This window comes from Nematolebias whitei, chromosome 15 (genome assembly GCF_014905685.2).
Source record: "Nematolebias whitei isolate Nwh7 chromosome 15, NemWhi1, whole genome shotgun sequence".
Classification (NCBI taxonomy): Eukaryota; Metazoa; Chordata; class Actinopteri; order Cyprinodontiformes; family Rivulidae; genus Nematolebias; species Nematolebias whitei.
In genome coordinates, this window is record NC_056512.1 from 21,959,129 (window position 1) to 21,975,769 (window position 16,641).

General features: G+C 40.9%; 1 protein-coding gene across 1 annotated transcript in view; it reads right to left on the reverse strand.

Annotated features, from left to right (window-relative positions):
* The window catches only part of LOC119421099 (interferon-induced very large GTPase 1), a 30,775-nt gene extending 17,468 nt beyond the window's left edge, over positions 1–13,307 (reverse strand). Inside the window, exon 1 of the mRNA XM_037688496.1 lies at positions 13,047–13,307. Within this exon, the coding sequence (XP_037544424.1) occupies positions 13,047–13,307 (261 nt within the window). The remainder of the gene's footprint in view (positions 1–13,046) is intronic.
* Between the last annotated feature and the right edge of the window lie 3,334 nt (positions 13,308–16,641).

Consider the following 16,641-nt stretch of genomic DNA (forward strand, 5'->3'; position numbering starts at 1 on the left):
AAATTAGCATAGTATTTCGAATCCTACATAGTGTTTTTGCATTGAAGAATACAAGATGACTTCTACAAGGTGCAAAACTATGAAAATTTGGATTTAGTTATTTCTTGTTTGTATTCAGTTGTGTTTGACCAGACTTCAACCAGGGTTAGGGATTAGATCTTTTTTTGTTGTTGTTTATTTTAAAATAAACCTATAAGTCTGTTTTGAAATTAATTTAAATAAGTTTGAGTTTATTAAGTTTTTATTATGGTTAGATTTGATTTCAAGAGCAGCACAAATGAAATCAATTATGCTTCAATCTGAATGGTTGAATGAATGAATGAATGAACAATCTATTGTTTTTACCCATGTTTGCAACTCCAGCTTTGCATTTCTGGTTTTCTATCTTTAGCACCCAAACACCAGAGTGTTTAAAGTAACATCCTACTATTTTTTCTTCTTCTTTTGTTTCCAGAAACAAAGTACAGAGTCAACATATTTCAAAGAAGACATTTTAATGTTGTCCCCATTGAGTTTGTTGATTCTTATAAATATTTGGGTATCTTGGTCGACTCACATCTCTCTTTTAAGCTCCATGTGGAAAACTTGGTAAAGAAACTGAAAGTTAAACTGGGTTTCTTTTTCAGAAACAAATCCTGTCTAACCCTGAATGCTAGAAAACAACTTGTATCTGTGACTTTCCTTCCCTTCATTGATTATGGTGACATTATACCATACCATACCATACCAATTTATTTATAAAGCACTTTAAACAGTGACAAAGCACACCAAAGTGCTGTACAGGGACAAACAGAACAAGCACATAGCAACAGATTACATAACAGGACACCAAAAAGTAGAAACCAACAAAAACAATAATGGATAACAACAACAACTGCAACATGACCAACACAGTGTGATGCACACAGACTCAGCACAGATCACACAGTGCAGAAAGCCAGGGAATAGAAGTGTGTTTTTAAGCAAGATTTAAAAACTGTGAGGGAGGGGGCCTGTCTAACGAGCAGAGGTAACTCATTCCAAAGTCTTGGGCCTGCTACAGAGAAGGCCCTGTCACCTCTGCGCTTGAGACGGGTTCCTGGGACTGTTAGGAGCAACTGGTCTGCTTATTATTTACATGAACGCTCCTACAAGAACCCTGCAGATGTTGGATGCTGTCTATCATGGTGCACTAAGATTCATAACTGGCTGTGATTATCGTACCCACCACTGCACCCTGTATTCACTGGTTAACTGGACATCATGAACTTCACGCAGACTCTCTCACTGGTACATTTTCATCTTTAAATCACTTCTTGGTCTGCTGCCTTCATACATCTCCTCCTACATGTCTCTGCGTGAGTGCAGCTACAGCGTGCGCTCTCAGGACATTATTACCTGCAGTGTTCCCTCAATGAGGACTGAACTAGGCAAAAGGGCCTTCTCCTATTCCGCTCCTGTTTCCTGGAACATCTTACAAAAAGATTTGAAGCTCTCGACCTTGACCTCTCTAAGTGTCTTTAAGAATCTGTTGGACACCTGGCAGGGTCCAATGCTGACATGTTCCTGTTGTTAGTTTTCTACATTTGTCTTGGAATCTAGCTGTTTTTTGTTTTGTTACCTTTTCCTTTTAGCCATCCTATTTGTTAAAAAAAAAAAAAAACTGTAGTGTGCTTTTTTATAACTGTTTATTGTTGTTGCTGTTGTCCATTGTTGTCATCTTTCTTTGTTGAAATCAGGTCTCTCTTGTAAATGAGTCCTCGAGGCTCAATGGGATTTAACTGTATAAATAAAGGTTGATTGATTACATCAACAAATAGAAACTTAAGTAATTCAGCTGTTTGAACAGCAGGTGGCGGTGTGTATCAACGAAAAATAAGTTCTGAATGTCAAACATGTCCATTAAGACAGATTTGTTGTTCCTAAAATATTGAAGTAAACGGAAAAAATTCTAAGCGGAATCTCCATTAACCAATAAAGCTGTGTACATTATAAACTACTTTTGCACTGTAATATTTATGAATTCAATGTGTGTGGTAGTAAATTAGAGTATGGATGCAAGTACTTCTTAATAAATATAAAACACAGTATTAAAAAAGTGCAATCATCCCCAGCTATTTATGTCACGCTTACATCACTCAAATTGGGCAAATTCCTTTTGTATCGGATAATAAATGTGAAACGTGACGGGGGGATTTCCACCCTCATACACACAGCTGCCTGACAAGCCCTGATTGGTGAGCAGATGCAACAAATTGTGGGTTTCAGCTTGTCCATTCAGGTCGACACACACCAACATGGAGGTGCCAGGAAATACCCGGTGTGTATCTTTCTGCTGGTAAAAACCAGCTGTGCGTGTTTTAATTGTGTACAGGTGTTGCCGAGGTGATCCCACATGACTTCGAAGAAGCCTGGATGTTTGCTGGTTGTCTTGGAGAAATGTGGAAAAATAGACAAAAAGAGGGCTCTTTATTTTCTGTTTGCGTCTCTAATGACATTTAGAGTCCTGTTTTCATGAAGTTTGTACTGACTTACAGTACAGAGGTCCTAATAATGGAATGCATTGTCCAACTTATTTGGTTATAAATAACTTTCGTTGTGGTTTTTTCCCCACAGTTTAATCTAAATTTCTGCATTTGATAATTTGTTTATATAGTGCCTAATATTCAGATGTTTCAAGTGATAAATTTCACCTTCAGGAACACTGAATCTTGCTTGTGATTAATACTGAATGAAGACCAAATGTTGATGTTATGAGGAGAGTAATAAACTTCTTGCTGAAAGGAGGTGTTGAGCCAAGTATCAAAGTCCAAAAAGGTTTGGTCTGACCTGCTGACTTGCAGCACTTTGCTTAAGTCTTGAGCCATCCCTCCATTCTTTTTCCTATTTCTCTTTGAATAAGTCAGACTTTGTTGTAATCTTTTAAAGTGGTACTGATCAAAAGTTATACAGATTTTTCAGAAAGTCTTTAAATGTTACTTTTAATTTGATTGCTTTTTCACTCCATTTACGTTTCCCCTCCCCCACAATCCTTTTCAGAAGATCCTTCTTAATGCATCCTTTATGATTGACTTTTGTTGTCCACGGTTGTCATTTTCGTTAAAACCAGGTCTTTCTTGTAAATGATTCCCCGAGGCTCAATGGGATTAACCTGTATAAATAAAGGTTGAATGAATGTTGGTTAACCCTGAACTGCAACACATTATCAGAATAAACAGGCCTTTAACAGACTTAACTTGTGAGTTGTTTTGGTTATGAAAAGGCTCCTGATTTCAAAGGATGAATCAGTGTTGTGTTGACACCGCAGACTTATCAAATAATCCATTTCTAATAGGATCTTTGAACATCTTCTTTGCAGTCTGTCACATCACACACTTTGTTTCATTTTTGTAATTCTTCAAACATTAGAATATCCAATAAACTTTTTTTTTCTTCTTCTTTCGGCTGCTCCATTCTTCAGGGGTCGCTACAGCGAATTAAGTCGCACAAAGACTTGGCAGTTATTTTTACGCTGGATGTTCCTGACGCAACCACAGACCACCAAGCTACTACAGCCCTCTGTGTGGAGCAGAGAGCTGCTATCTAGGACACCCGGAGGAGCAGATGGTGGGGATTAAGGGCCTTGCTCAAGGGCCCAGAGTGGGACGAATGAGGGTGGGGGCAGGTGTGGGTGCTTCACCTACCCCACCCACATTTTTGATGTTGTTGGTACTGGGGCTTGAACCGGTGATCTCACAGACCCACTTTCTCTAACCTCTGCGCCACCACTCCCCCGGCTGAGATGGATCTAGCATGTGATCACTGAGTGCCTCCCTTTGGAGGTTTTACTGGTATATCCCACCAGAGAAGACCCCATAGAAGACCCACTGGAACTTAATTTGATGCATATAGACCCTTTCCAAAAATTTGAATATCATGAAAAGTTGTTTAACTTGCATAATTCCATTCAAAAAGTTAAACTTTAATAGATAGATTCAGGCCCCACAATTTAAACGATTTCAAGTATTTGTTTATTTTTCCATAATTTGGGCTTCCAGCTCATGAAACCCATGAAAACAGGATTTAAAAAAATTAGAATACTGTGGAGAAATCAGCCCACACTACTTCTCAGTTTTTGCAGAAAAAAGAAGAAAGAAATTAGGATCACAACAAATCAATCAAAATATGGTACTTTCAAAACGATATGTCAATCTTCAATACTTGGTTGGGAATCTCTTTGTCTTAATCACTGCCTTGATGTGATGAGGCATTAAAGCAATCAGCCTGTGGCATTGACTGGGAGTTATGGAAGCTCAGATTTCCTTGATGCTGTCAGCTCTTCTTTGTCGTTGGTCTGGTGCCCCTCATGTTCCTCTTGAGAATACCTCAGATTCTCAATGGGGTTTAGGTCCGGCAAGTTGGCTGACCAGTCAAGCACTGTGGCATGGGCATCAAACCAGGTTTTGGTGCTTCTGGCGGCATGGACAGAGGTCAGGTCCGGCTGAAAGATGAAATCTGCATCTCCATACAGATCCTCACCAGAAAGAATCATGAAGTCCTCTAAAACATTCTGGTAGACTGTTGCAGTGACCTTGTATTTAAGGGTGCATTCACACTAGCCCTGTTTAGTCCGCTTTAATCGAACTCTAGCTCGTTTTCCTAGAAAGTCCGGTTCGTTTAGGGAGGTGTGAACGCGCCATCGAACTCTGTCACCGAACAAAAAGGCGAACTCTGGCCCGGGCTAAAACCTAGGTCTCGGTCCGGTAGAAGTGAACTCCAGTGCGGTTCGAGTACAGTGTGAATGTAAACTGTAGTGGACTAGGCCTCCGACCAAAACCTGCCTCTGAAGACCTTCATGGGACAGGAACTGTTATTTCATTGATTTGAATCCAGAAATACAAATTAGCTCATCCAGAGACTGTCTAATTGTATCCTGAACTAATCAATTGAAAGAACACTCTCTTTTTTATATTATCATTACTATTTTACAATATCTTGATAATCAAAAGTGTGTTTAGTTCATACCATTTCTAAATGTTGAAGTGAACCACTCATTTTAAATCAACTTTGAAACAGTATTAATGATTTTTTAATTCTCGTTTAAATTAGAAATCAAGTTAAATGTCTATTTTACAAAGTAATTATGCATTTTTGATCTTCTGTCTGAAATGAGAAGTAGTGATCTTGGTCAAAAGTCGGAGACAGTCAAAAACAAGTTGTTAGAACGGGCTGTCGTGTTTTTAAAACTCTCAGACAGTAAATAAGAAAAGTGGCACCTGCAGTGTTTCTCACTTCGCTAAAACATTTCTCTGTCTGTTCCTAAAACATTCTTGCTGTTTTCTTGACTTGTAATGACCCTCTGACATAACTAGAACCACACCCCAGTTGGTTGCTTCAACCAATCAGGACTTACTAAAGTGACCGGAAGCAGAACTCTTTAAAAGTTGACACTTCCTGGAACTATTAGTCTTCTGAGTCTTCTAGGTTCTGTGGAGTAGTCCTGGAGTGAAGTTCTGTTCTTCAGCTCTAGCTGTTCTGGAGTTCTGGAGTTTTTCCACAGCTGAGTGGAACTTCGGACTCAGTTTTCCAGTCTGATGGAGTCATCCATCTATGCTGTGGTCACGGCGCCTCGCTGTGACTATCACCAGGTGAATGCCCTACAACTTCTGAGGAAGTTTGTTCTGTTGAACGGAGTATCTCACGACTTCTGCCGAGTCGCAGCTGCACTGAGGAGACGCTGAAAGGTAGCGTGCCAGGGACCTCTTGACCGTAGCGGACCCATCCTCTGCCAAGGTAAAGAGTCGTCACGAGCTTCCACTGTAGTGTACCGCGGGCAGGCTGCGGTTGAAAGGAGCGTGTTGTTCTGGTCCACAGCCATACATCTTCCTCCACATCTCCCTTTAAACTCCTCCATTTTTTCCATCTTTAAACTTCTATCTTGCCAGTAGTTAATCTAGAAGCCTTCAGAAATGTCTGTTGTTTTTATTAAGTAAAACATGCCAAGTTTTATTAATCAGAACCAGATCAGTCTAATCAAGTGTACAATGTTTTGATGTTAAATTTTGATTCTGTTATATAAATGACCACATTTATTTTGATGGGTCAAAGAAAATTAACGTCTCATGTCACTGATTAAACCATCTACGCACAGTTACTTCCGTCACATGGCTGTAATTAGCTCGAAAAAGAGAGAACTCGTTATTTGAAATATAATTGTAGTGAAGCTACGAAGCTAACCTAGCCCTTAGAACACTACATCTTCATCTGCATCTACATCTCAGACCGGGCCCCACTCCGCAGGGTAAACAAACACGCATTTCTCTGACACTATATGGAGCCGTCAGCTGCCTTGTATGAAAAACAATATTCTCCATGGTCTTCTGTCTCATCTTCTGCTCATGCTAAGTCCATTTTTGAAAAATGACAAAATATAACTCCTAAAACTGCTAAAACTTTATGCCACTTTGTTTTTATTTTTATTTACAGAAGAAGAAGAAGACGTGTCTTCAGAGATTTTTGTGTAATTTCTTTCAGTAGTTCTTGGTGCAGCGCCCCCACAGGCGAGTGGGGGAATAGGTTGGTTCAACAGGTTGACTAGACTGCACAGTGCAGTGTGAATGCAAACGCACCAGCTCAAATGTAAACAAAAGGTCATAAATATTGGTCCCAAACCGAGTCTACTGGAATATCTGGTGTGAAAACGACCTAAGAAAGCAGAGTTTACCAACACCTGCACTGGACATTGCACCCCAAATCAAAACCGACTGTGGATATTTCACACTGGACATCAAGTAGTATGGGCTCTGTTCCTCATCCTTCTTCCTCCAAACCCTTGGACCTTGATTTCCAAATGAAAGGCAAACTTTACTTTCATTGGAAAAAAGGACTTTGGACCACTGGCCAATGGTCCAGCCCTTCTCCTCCTTAGCCCAGTTGAGACGCTTCCTACGTTGGCTCAGGTTCAGATGTGGCTTGACCCGAGGAACTTGACAGTTGTAGCCCATCTCCCGGATGCGTCTGAATCTTCTCTGTTTGATAATCCACTGAAGCCCACGGTCATCTCTTTTGCTCATGCATCTTCTCCTGCCACATTTTGCCCTTCAACTAGACTTTCCATTGATTAGCACTCTGTGGACAGCCAGCCTCCTTAGCTTTGAACTTTTGTGGCTTACCCATCCTATGGAGGGTATCGATGATGGTCTTCTGGCCAGTTATGTCTGCAGTCTTCCCCATATTGAACCAAACTGAAGCAATGTAATGACACCTGGGGAAACCTGTGCAGGTGCTTTGAGTTTAGTAGATGATTAGTGTGTCACACTCGGTTTAAAACATTCATGCCCTGCAAACATTGGGCTGATTTCTCCACGGTATTCACATTTTTTGAAATCCTGTTTTTGTGAGTTTCATGAACTGGAAGCCCAAATTATGTCAAAATAAACAAATAAATACTTGAAATTGTTTTAACTGTGGGCCCTGAATCTATCATCTATTAAAGATTAACTTTTTGAGTGGAATTATGCAAGTTAAACAATTTTTCCATGATATTCTAATTTTTTGGAATGGGTCTGCACAGCACATTTGAGAGCAATCTCTGGAGAGCCATCAGGAGTGCTAAGAAACACAATCACAAGATGAAGATCACTTTCACAACTTTGACACACTGATGCGGCAGTGCATCCACCTATACACAGCCTACAAACCTGCCAGAGCAGCTTTTTCCAAATCCAAACCTTCCTTCCATAACAGACATAACAACTTTTATGCTAGTTTTGACAAGGACACTAACAACACCTGACATAAAGCTGCTTTTCCAAGTGATGACTTGCCATTAATTCTCAGGCTGAGGAACAGCATTTTTCACAGAGCTGTTAAACTACTCTAAATTTGAGGAAAATAGACATTGTAAACCAGATAATCACAAACTTGAACCCCATGAACCACATTCATACATGAGTTAGTCATTTTTAGGTCAGATGCTAAACTGTGTTCCATTGCCTTGAAGATCTGCTTTTTACAATGATAGTGTCTGTACATGTGTACTCTTTGGCCTAGGAATATCTAGAGCATAGCTATTCAACTGGCAGCCTAAGGAACAAATCAGGCCCATGGGTGTGCTCAGTTCAGCCCACCAATGGGTTCCTTTTTAAATAAAACTAGATTTAAATCGTAAAACAAACTTACTTAATGAGAAAATCTGCTGAATGTCCAACCCCTGAGCTCTTGGTTTTCATTAACTGTGGCCCCCTGAGCTGTTTAGTAGAATAGCCCTGATCTAGAGATTCCCAAATAGGAGCTGGAGAATGTTGCTTGGTACAGGGATGTCCCTTCTGGACATATTGCCTTCACAATCCAATCATAGATAAGCAGGAAAAATGGATGGATGGATGGATGGATGGATGGATGGAAGACATAATACAGTTTGACATAAAATTGATCTTAACACTAACAATGTGTTTCACAAACTCTTATTAGCTAAAACCTTGACATTCAGTCAATGATTAGCTGAAGGATGATCCATGTCTCAGGTCTTGTGTGTCAGGTCTTTGATGTTTTATAATCCCCTGTTTCTTACAGACATGACATGACGACTTAAGAGTATTCATCTTCTTTTAGGTCTGACACTCTGTTTGCCTTCTACGTGTGTAGTTTTACAGGCTTTTGACCACACAATGCACAATATAAAGTCAAGGTCAGGTAAGACTGCACTGAAAATGGGTGGAAATGCAGGAAGTGCAAAGAAAAAAAACTTTGAAAAAACTTTGTTCTACTGACCAAGACCACTTCAATTCAATTCAAAAATACTTTATTAATCACAAAGGGAAATTATTTGTTGTTGTAACTCGTTATCCTCATTTCATTAAGAGATGTTATAGATACTGATGGCTGTAGGCAGGAAGGATCTCTTGTAAAGGTCCATCCTACAGTGGATCCTAAGAAACTGGCTGCAGATGCCGTCCGATCCGTCCACCCAGACTCGGCTGGCCTCTCTCGGTTCCCCCGGGCTGTAGGACCGCCTGAATGCCAGACAGAACTCCTCCCAGAGCGATGGCCACTCCTCCCAGCAGTCTGCCGAGCTCCTCGTCGCTGTGGACAGCCAACTGTAGGTGCTGAGGGACGATCCTGTCATTCCGCTGTCATGAGCCATGTTTCCTGCTAGTTAAAAACAGGAACACCATAATCTAGTTCTAGGATCTCAGTGGTCAGGCACTCGAGCACAGCTGGCAGGTAGATGAGAATGCATCCACAGAACATCCTTTCAACTCATTTAAGATTTGGGGCTGTAGTTGAGATATCATTTGAGCTTTTGAGATGTTAATCAGCTTCTGTTGGTTGTAGAAAACTGCCTTGTTGCCATGGTTATGCATCATAACAAATGTCCAAAACTTAAAAAGTTTCAGTAAAACTCCTTCCAGCTGCACAGCATCTGATACCAGAGGAAACAATCATCCAAAAAATTGTGATTTACATCCAGAAAAAGAGGAATTAATGTTTCCAAAAGCAAAATCTCTGAATGAAAGTAACAGAGCTGCTCCAACATGCAGCCACCTTGAGCGGCGCAATTCTAGAACGCAACCAATACAAAACAACAATAACAAATAATAACAATAACAAATAATAATAATAATAATTAAAGCTGCAAGCAGCATTGGAGGTCCTCGCAGCAAAGCACCGCTCTGGCCTTACGGCAACCGCGTGAGCTCCAGCTAGTCCACCCAGTTGCCATCACGAATGCTCTCGTACCAATCCCGCACGCGTTCATCACGGGGTGCATTTCCCAAATCTTCGGCATCGCCTTCTGTCCATGTCGTTACTTGTCCAGCTGCAGGTCTTACAAGCAAAATTTGACCTTCCAGACATGAGTTATTGTGACTTCCTTTTTTGTTGCAAATGTTTGACAAGCATTTCCTTTATGCTTTTCAACATGTCATGTGTGGTAATCAACAACTAGCAAACAAAGTTTCAGTCTAATATCAAACACAGTGAAAAGCTGGAAGTGTCATCCAATAATCGACTGGGTTTTTTTGAAGTAGGTGGGGCTTAAGTTATATCATGAATCAACAATACCAATGTGTCTACAAGTGCTCACTGATGAAGCACAAAAACTCAGGTTTGGATGGGATGATGTATCACTGAGATATAACTGTTGGAATAATGTAGGGGGCACACTTGAGTGCAATGTTAAAGAACAATATCAATATGTCTAAGTGCTCACTGATCACACACATAAAATATGGTACATATGGGATGATATTTCACTGAGATATAACTGTTGGAATAATCTAGGAGGCGCACTGGAGTCAAAAGTTAAACAACAATACCAGTGTGTTTAGAAGTGCTCACTAATGACGTACCAAAAATCTGGCCTAGATCATATTTTACCAGGTAGGTCAAGTGAGAACCAGTTCTCATTTACAATGATGACCTGGTCACGAGGCAGAAACACAAGAAGACATAAAACATCAATGATAAAAGCAGAAGACATGACACAAGCGGAATAAAGCTACATAAAGCATTGTGAACAATATGAACAGTGACAGGCACAGTAAAACTAAAAAAAACTACAGTGATCTTGTACTAGTGAGTGTACTGAACTTTTAAAAGAGGAGAGTGAAATGAGTAGAGCTTTAAGGTCTAGAATTGCGCCGCTCAAGGTGGCTGCATGTTGGAGCAGCTCTGTTACTTTCATTCTGAGATTTTGCTTTTGGAAACTTTAATTCCTCTTTTTCTGGATGTAAGTCACAATTTTTGGATGACTGTTTCCTCTGGTATCAGATGCTGTGCAGCTGGAAGGATTTTTACTGAAACTTTTTAGTTTAGGACACTTGTTATGATGCGTAACCATGGCAACAAGGCAGTTTTCTACAACCAACGGCAGCTGATTGACATCTCAAAAGCTCAAATAATATCTCAACTACAGCCCCAAATCTCAAATGAGTTGAAAAGGATGTTCTGTGGGCGCATTCTCATCTACCTGCCAGCTGTGCTCGAGAGCCTGACCACTGAGATCCTAGAACTAGCAGGAAACACAGCTCAGGACAGCAGAAGGACAGGATCGTCCCTCGACACCTACAGTTGGCTGTCCGCAGTGACGAGGAGCTCGGCAGACTGCTGGGAGGAGTGGTCATCACTCTGCTCGGCATTCAGGCGGTCCTACAGCCCGGGGGAACAGAGAGGCCAGTCGAGTCTGGGTGGACGGATCAGACGGCATCTGCAGCCAGTTTCTTAGGATCCACTGTGGGATGGACCTTTACAAGAGATCCTTCCTGTCTACAGCCATCAGCATCTATAACATCTCTTAATGAAATGAGGATAACGAGTTACAACAACAAATAATTTCCCTTTGGGATTAATAAAGTATTTTTGAATTGAATTGAATTGTCTGTAGCAGATGGTTACATTTGCAACAGAGAACTGGAATGAGGAATGACCAAAGGATGTACCGGTACGTGCTTTAGGTATGAGATTGATTGTATTTCTAGAATGCAAACTGCAATTTGGATTGTGAATAGTAAGAAGTGACTGTAGGTAACAGAGTTTTTCCAACGAGGGCTTTGTAAATTAACAGGAACCAGTGAATTTGTCTGTTTTTGTTTTGTTCCTTTAATACCATTTTCTTTCATTTGTCCTTATCAATTTGTATGCTTTCTTTTACGATTGTCTATTGTTGTCTTTGTTGTCTACTGTTGTCATCACTCTTTGTTCAAAACAGGTCTCTCTTGTAAATGAGTCCCAAAGGTTCAATGGGACTAACCTGTATAAATAAAGGTTGAATGAATAATAAAAAAGAGGGGTTCAGTGTCTTGCCCAGGGACACTTCAGCATGTGACTGGTGGTGGGATCAAACCCCCAAACTCTCCCATTGGAGGGCAATTGCTGTAACCACTCATCCACAGCTGCCCATTATGTGGGATTCATGTGTGAGGTTGCTATCGAGACCGATGCTGAGAGACTTACAGCTGTCAACAAAATCAATATCAGTACCGTTGAAGGAAGAATATTAAAGGGTCATCAACTTGTGTTAGGTTTCTGTTAAAAAACATACATTTAGCTTTGTCTGTGTTCAAAACCAAATGTAGACTAGTGAAAGCCTGTTCCATTGAATTGAAGCTAACCTACAGTGAAGACAGAGCAGTAGGCAGGGAGGGACTGCATGCATAGGTAATGGTATCATTTGCCTATATGCACATGACAATCCCTTACTAAAGAGGAGTGTTTTATATATATATATATATATATATATATATATATATATATATATTTGTAAACTGGACTCCAGAATGCTTCCTCGTGGGACACCATTAGATGGGGCGGGGGAATGAAACAGCAGACCCTCCACCCTCACTAACTGAGGATGATCAGAACAATACTTATTAAACCAAGCTAAACAGCTTTCAGAATGTTTTGTGTTCCTTAGACTGTCTTCTTGTATTTTATAGTTCACAGAGTCAAAAGCCTTTGATAACGCAACACATGCACCTACACAGTACTTGTCAGTGGCACAGATGATGTCAGTAAAGACTAAGATCTGCAGATCTGAAGCTAGACTGAAATTCATTAATAATGTTATAAGACTCCAAATGGTACCAGACTGAAAAGTTAGAAATAATGTCTGGCTGCTTGGAAGCAAAGTATAAATAAATCACAGGTGGTTTCAAACTTCTGCACAACCTTATACATACTGTTCATATTTATAATTACCAGTTTTCTTGCTTGATGGATGGTTTGATTAATTTGGTTTGAATAAATCTGTTGCACTGAAGATCATGCTCCATCATCTGCTTAAAGAGTCATGTTTGTGTATGATCACTGCCTCTGACTCTCTGCTCACTTGTAATGAAGATAATCTTCCTTCTAAGATGCTTTGCATGAATCCCACACAGAGTGATTATGTGTATTATCTCACCATATGTGCAGAAGGAATCATCTGTTGAGTTGGGGGATAGTGTCCTCTGCAGGCACCCATTGGCAGAGTCTATGTTCAGCTGAGGCAGAGAGACAGCATTTTTAATGATGGGTGAGATATTGGGCGGTGGGGATGACAAGTCTCGAGAACCCGCTCGAGGCCGGGGCCCAGAGGTCTTCCGTACATGCCGAAAGGTGCGCGTGAAGAAGCCGATTGATTTGGAGCTGCTTGCTGAGTCTGGACTTCCTGGCTCCTTGTTGCCCCCATAGTTACTCAGGAAAGAAGTGTCACCAAACACGTCCCCACCCCGCCCAACGTGCATCGTGTGTCTGAAGTCACCCAGCGGCGAGCTGATCATGTCTACTGAGAGGTCGCTCTTGAAGCGACGTTTCCCCTGAGAGCCAGACACGAAGCCTTTAATCCCTGGCAGCTTTCCCAGACTCATTGTGGAAGAAGAGTTATGTATTTTCCCTTCAGAGTTAACGAGAACGTCCAGACTCTGAGCGCATGTCAGTCAAGTTTAAAATCCAGTTTGTGGTCCACTGAAAAACCAGAGAGAGAGAGAAGAATCAAATGCCTAGACAGTGAGGACACAAAACAGAAATGTGTGGTTGTAAAATCTTTTCATACAGTCACAGCCAGATCTTCCTCCACCACAATTTCTTTTCACGATCTGACCTGGAGGATGTCAGAAGAGACGAACAGCCTGCTGTGTTTCTGTTTACATCTCATTATTTCCTCTCTGCACATCTTTCCAATGAGATATAACTCTCCCCAAGAGTGCAGCATCAGCTTTAATTCACGACAAAACAAAGAAATTACAGGGCCATACGTGGTTTCCTCTGGTTACCACGCTCCATATGGTTGGAGCGTTTGAGGCTGACTGGGTACTGGCTATATTTGGTTCAGTGAATGACTGCCCAGACATCCATAACTCCCAACCGCATGTGTAAATACACTCAAATGTGTTTTCTTTCTTTCTTTAAAAAAAAAAAGGCAAATAGCTGTGGGACAAAAGCAATAAAAAGGACTTGTGTTTACACAGAGTTCACTTTATTTTATGTTGTTTTAGACACGAGGAGTCTATACTCGTGTTTCACTCGAAGCCATAAGAGGATCACCTCACCAGGAAGCCCCTAATGAATCAAGACTTTGCTTGACCCTTTTACACACACCTAAAACAATCTGTTTTTATGGTAAACTACAGCATTTTAAGACCAGCGCATGTGCAGCAGTTTTTAATGTTACTCTGCTCAGAAACCAGGAAAAAATATATAGATGTTTGAGAGATGTTGCTAATTCCCCTGTGGTTTTGCTTCCCTTATGTTCAATCTATGAACATCTCACAAGGTGTACACTGGCAGTAATTTTTTTTCCTTACATAATTTCCATTTTATTAACTTTTGACAGCCTTAAGTGATTTTTAATTAATTTCTTGCTCAAAAAAAGTATTGTCAAAACTCGTTGAGGTTACTTACTGTGTTACTCAGTGAGGCCAGTTCACAACCTTGGTCTTGTCTGATGACTTCTCAGTGGCCAAGTTAAAAAGCAGGAACCTGCAGTCATGCAACAGCTCCCTCTAAAGAAGGTTTATCCATGCCTGTGGCACCACACTGTCCTTAGTACCGGTACATCCTGCTTCTGGGTCTGTCCTCTTTGTTCTCAGTTCGCTGGCTCTCCTGCATCAAAGATGTGGGTCCTCAGGCATTCAGAACATTCAAAGCACTGGGTGAAGAAGTTTGACACGTTCTTGATGAGGGCAATAAACTGAAGCGTCGTAATCCTGCAACTGTTTTGTCTGCACCGTTCTGGAAGAACAACAAATCTCCTGCAGGATTGTCCGTTGACTGGATTAGCTGCTAATCGCCTCTGTCGTCCCTCCCTTCCTCTTTGACTCCTCTACTCAGTCTCTGCCTTTTTCAATCCACTTAGCTCTTCAGGGTTTTCCAGGTGGTGGCAGAGGGGGTCTCTGTTGTTACTCCGTTCACTTGAGGATGGCTAAAAACCACACAGAGAAAAGGAGAGCGATGTGTGCGGTATAATAGACCAAAGACAGAAAGCATTTAGGTACACAAACATGTTTTATAACTAAAACTTTGGTCCAACTGAATCTATTTCTTGAAGAATCTGGGTATTGATCTGATAAACAGGACTTCTGGGGGGTTAGGAGGTTCTCTGTGCATGTTGTCTGTCCTGTCAGCTCTAACACTGTTAGAAAGTATTAGGTTTATTATAGCAATGACATCCATCCATTATCTTTTACCCGCTTCTTTCTTTTTGGGTCGCAGGGGTCACTGGTGCCTATGTCCAGCAGTCACTGCGAGAGGTGTGGTACACTTTGGACAGGTCACAAGTCCATCACAGGGACACATAGAGACAAACGAGACAACCATTCACTCTCTCTCCTTCACCTAGGGACAATTTAGAGTTACCAGTTTAGATTAACATGCATGTTTATAACCTAAAAAATCTGAAAGCTGAGACGTTTTTTGTGATTGAATGTGAGGTGAAAATGAAATGTCTTTGTGTGATTCACTGCAGTGGACAGGAGAGTCTAACACAATATTCTCCTGTTTTACACCAAGTGGCTCTGACAGCCCTGAAGAAATGAATCCAAGACAAGAGTATACCACTAAGCTCCAACACATGGCTTATAGAGTTGGATTAGTCACAGGCTGCAGGAGTTACAATATAGGGGCGGCTGTCTAAACAAGGTTTAACTGTGGTGTAACAACTTCCAGATCCTCTTCTCCATAACTTTCAACTAATCCATGTTTTTTCAGGAGTGTTTATCATCCATTGTAAAAAATAAAATCAAGGAGATCAAAAACAGACATACTAAAGAATTTTCTAAATGCAAATTGAGTTAGTGGTGAGTTATTTACAAGACAAGAGACTATAGATGGATTTTAGCTGCAGCCTGAAAACTTCTGACCTCATAGGTCTGTCACTAGACTTAAGAGAACAATTAAGGCTTTCGGGCCACAAGAAGGTGAGAAACAGATAAACATTTGCTACAGAGACGCTCGCTGTGAGTCCCAACACAGACAGCTTTCTGTTGTTTCAGGATCCAGACTCATGAATAGCTCTAAATCTATTAAAGTTATAATGTAGCTCGCTGGCCGGGTTGGGCCTGGGGTCTTTCTGTGTGAGAGTTGGTATGTTCTCCTTGTGTTTGGGTTTTCTCCGGGGACTCTGGTTTCTTCCCTCAGAACACCAGGCATGTTTAGGCTGCCTTCAGGCCCAGGCCTCGTTTAAAAAAGAGATCTGGGATCTCAGCAGAATTTGTCTGGTTAAATGCAAGTTAAACAGGTAAATAAATTTCAAGTTAATGTTGCATTGAGGCAAATAAAAGTGCCAGTGAATAAGAATTTAAGCACCTTCATCGTTATTTTTTTTAGTTTGTCAAAATTATTGTTTTGCAACTCCTCTCGGAGTAGTATTGTGCATCGGCAGCACGATGGCCCAGTGGTTAGCAGTCTTGCCTCACAGCAAGAAGGTCCTGGGTTCAATCCCCATTTGGATCTGGGGTCTTTCTGGGTGGAGTTTGTATGTTCTTCTCATGCTTGCATGGGTTTTCTCAGGGTACTGCAGTTTCCTCCCACAGGTCAAAAACATGCATGTTAGGCTGCCTTCAGGTCCAGGCCTCCCTTGCAGAAGAGATCTGTGATCTCAATGGGATTTGCCTGGTTAAATAAAGGTTAATAATAATTGTCTCTTCGTACATTGTATATCATCATATAGGTCAAATAAATAAATAAATAAAAACATGGCCACTT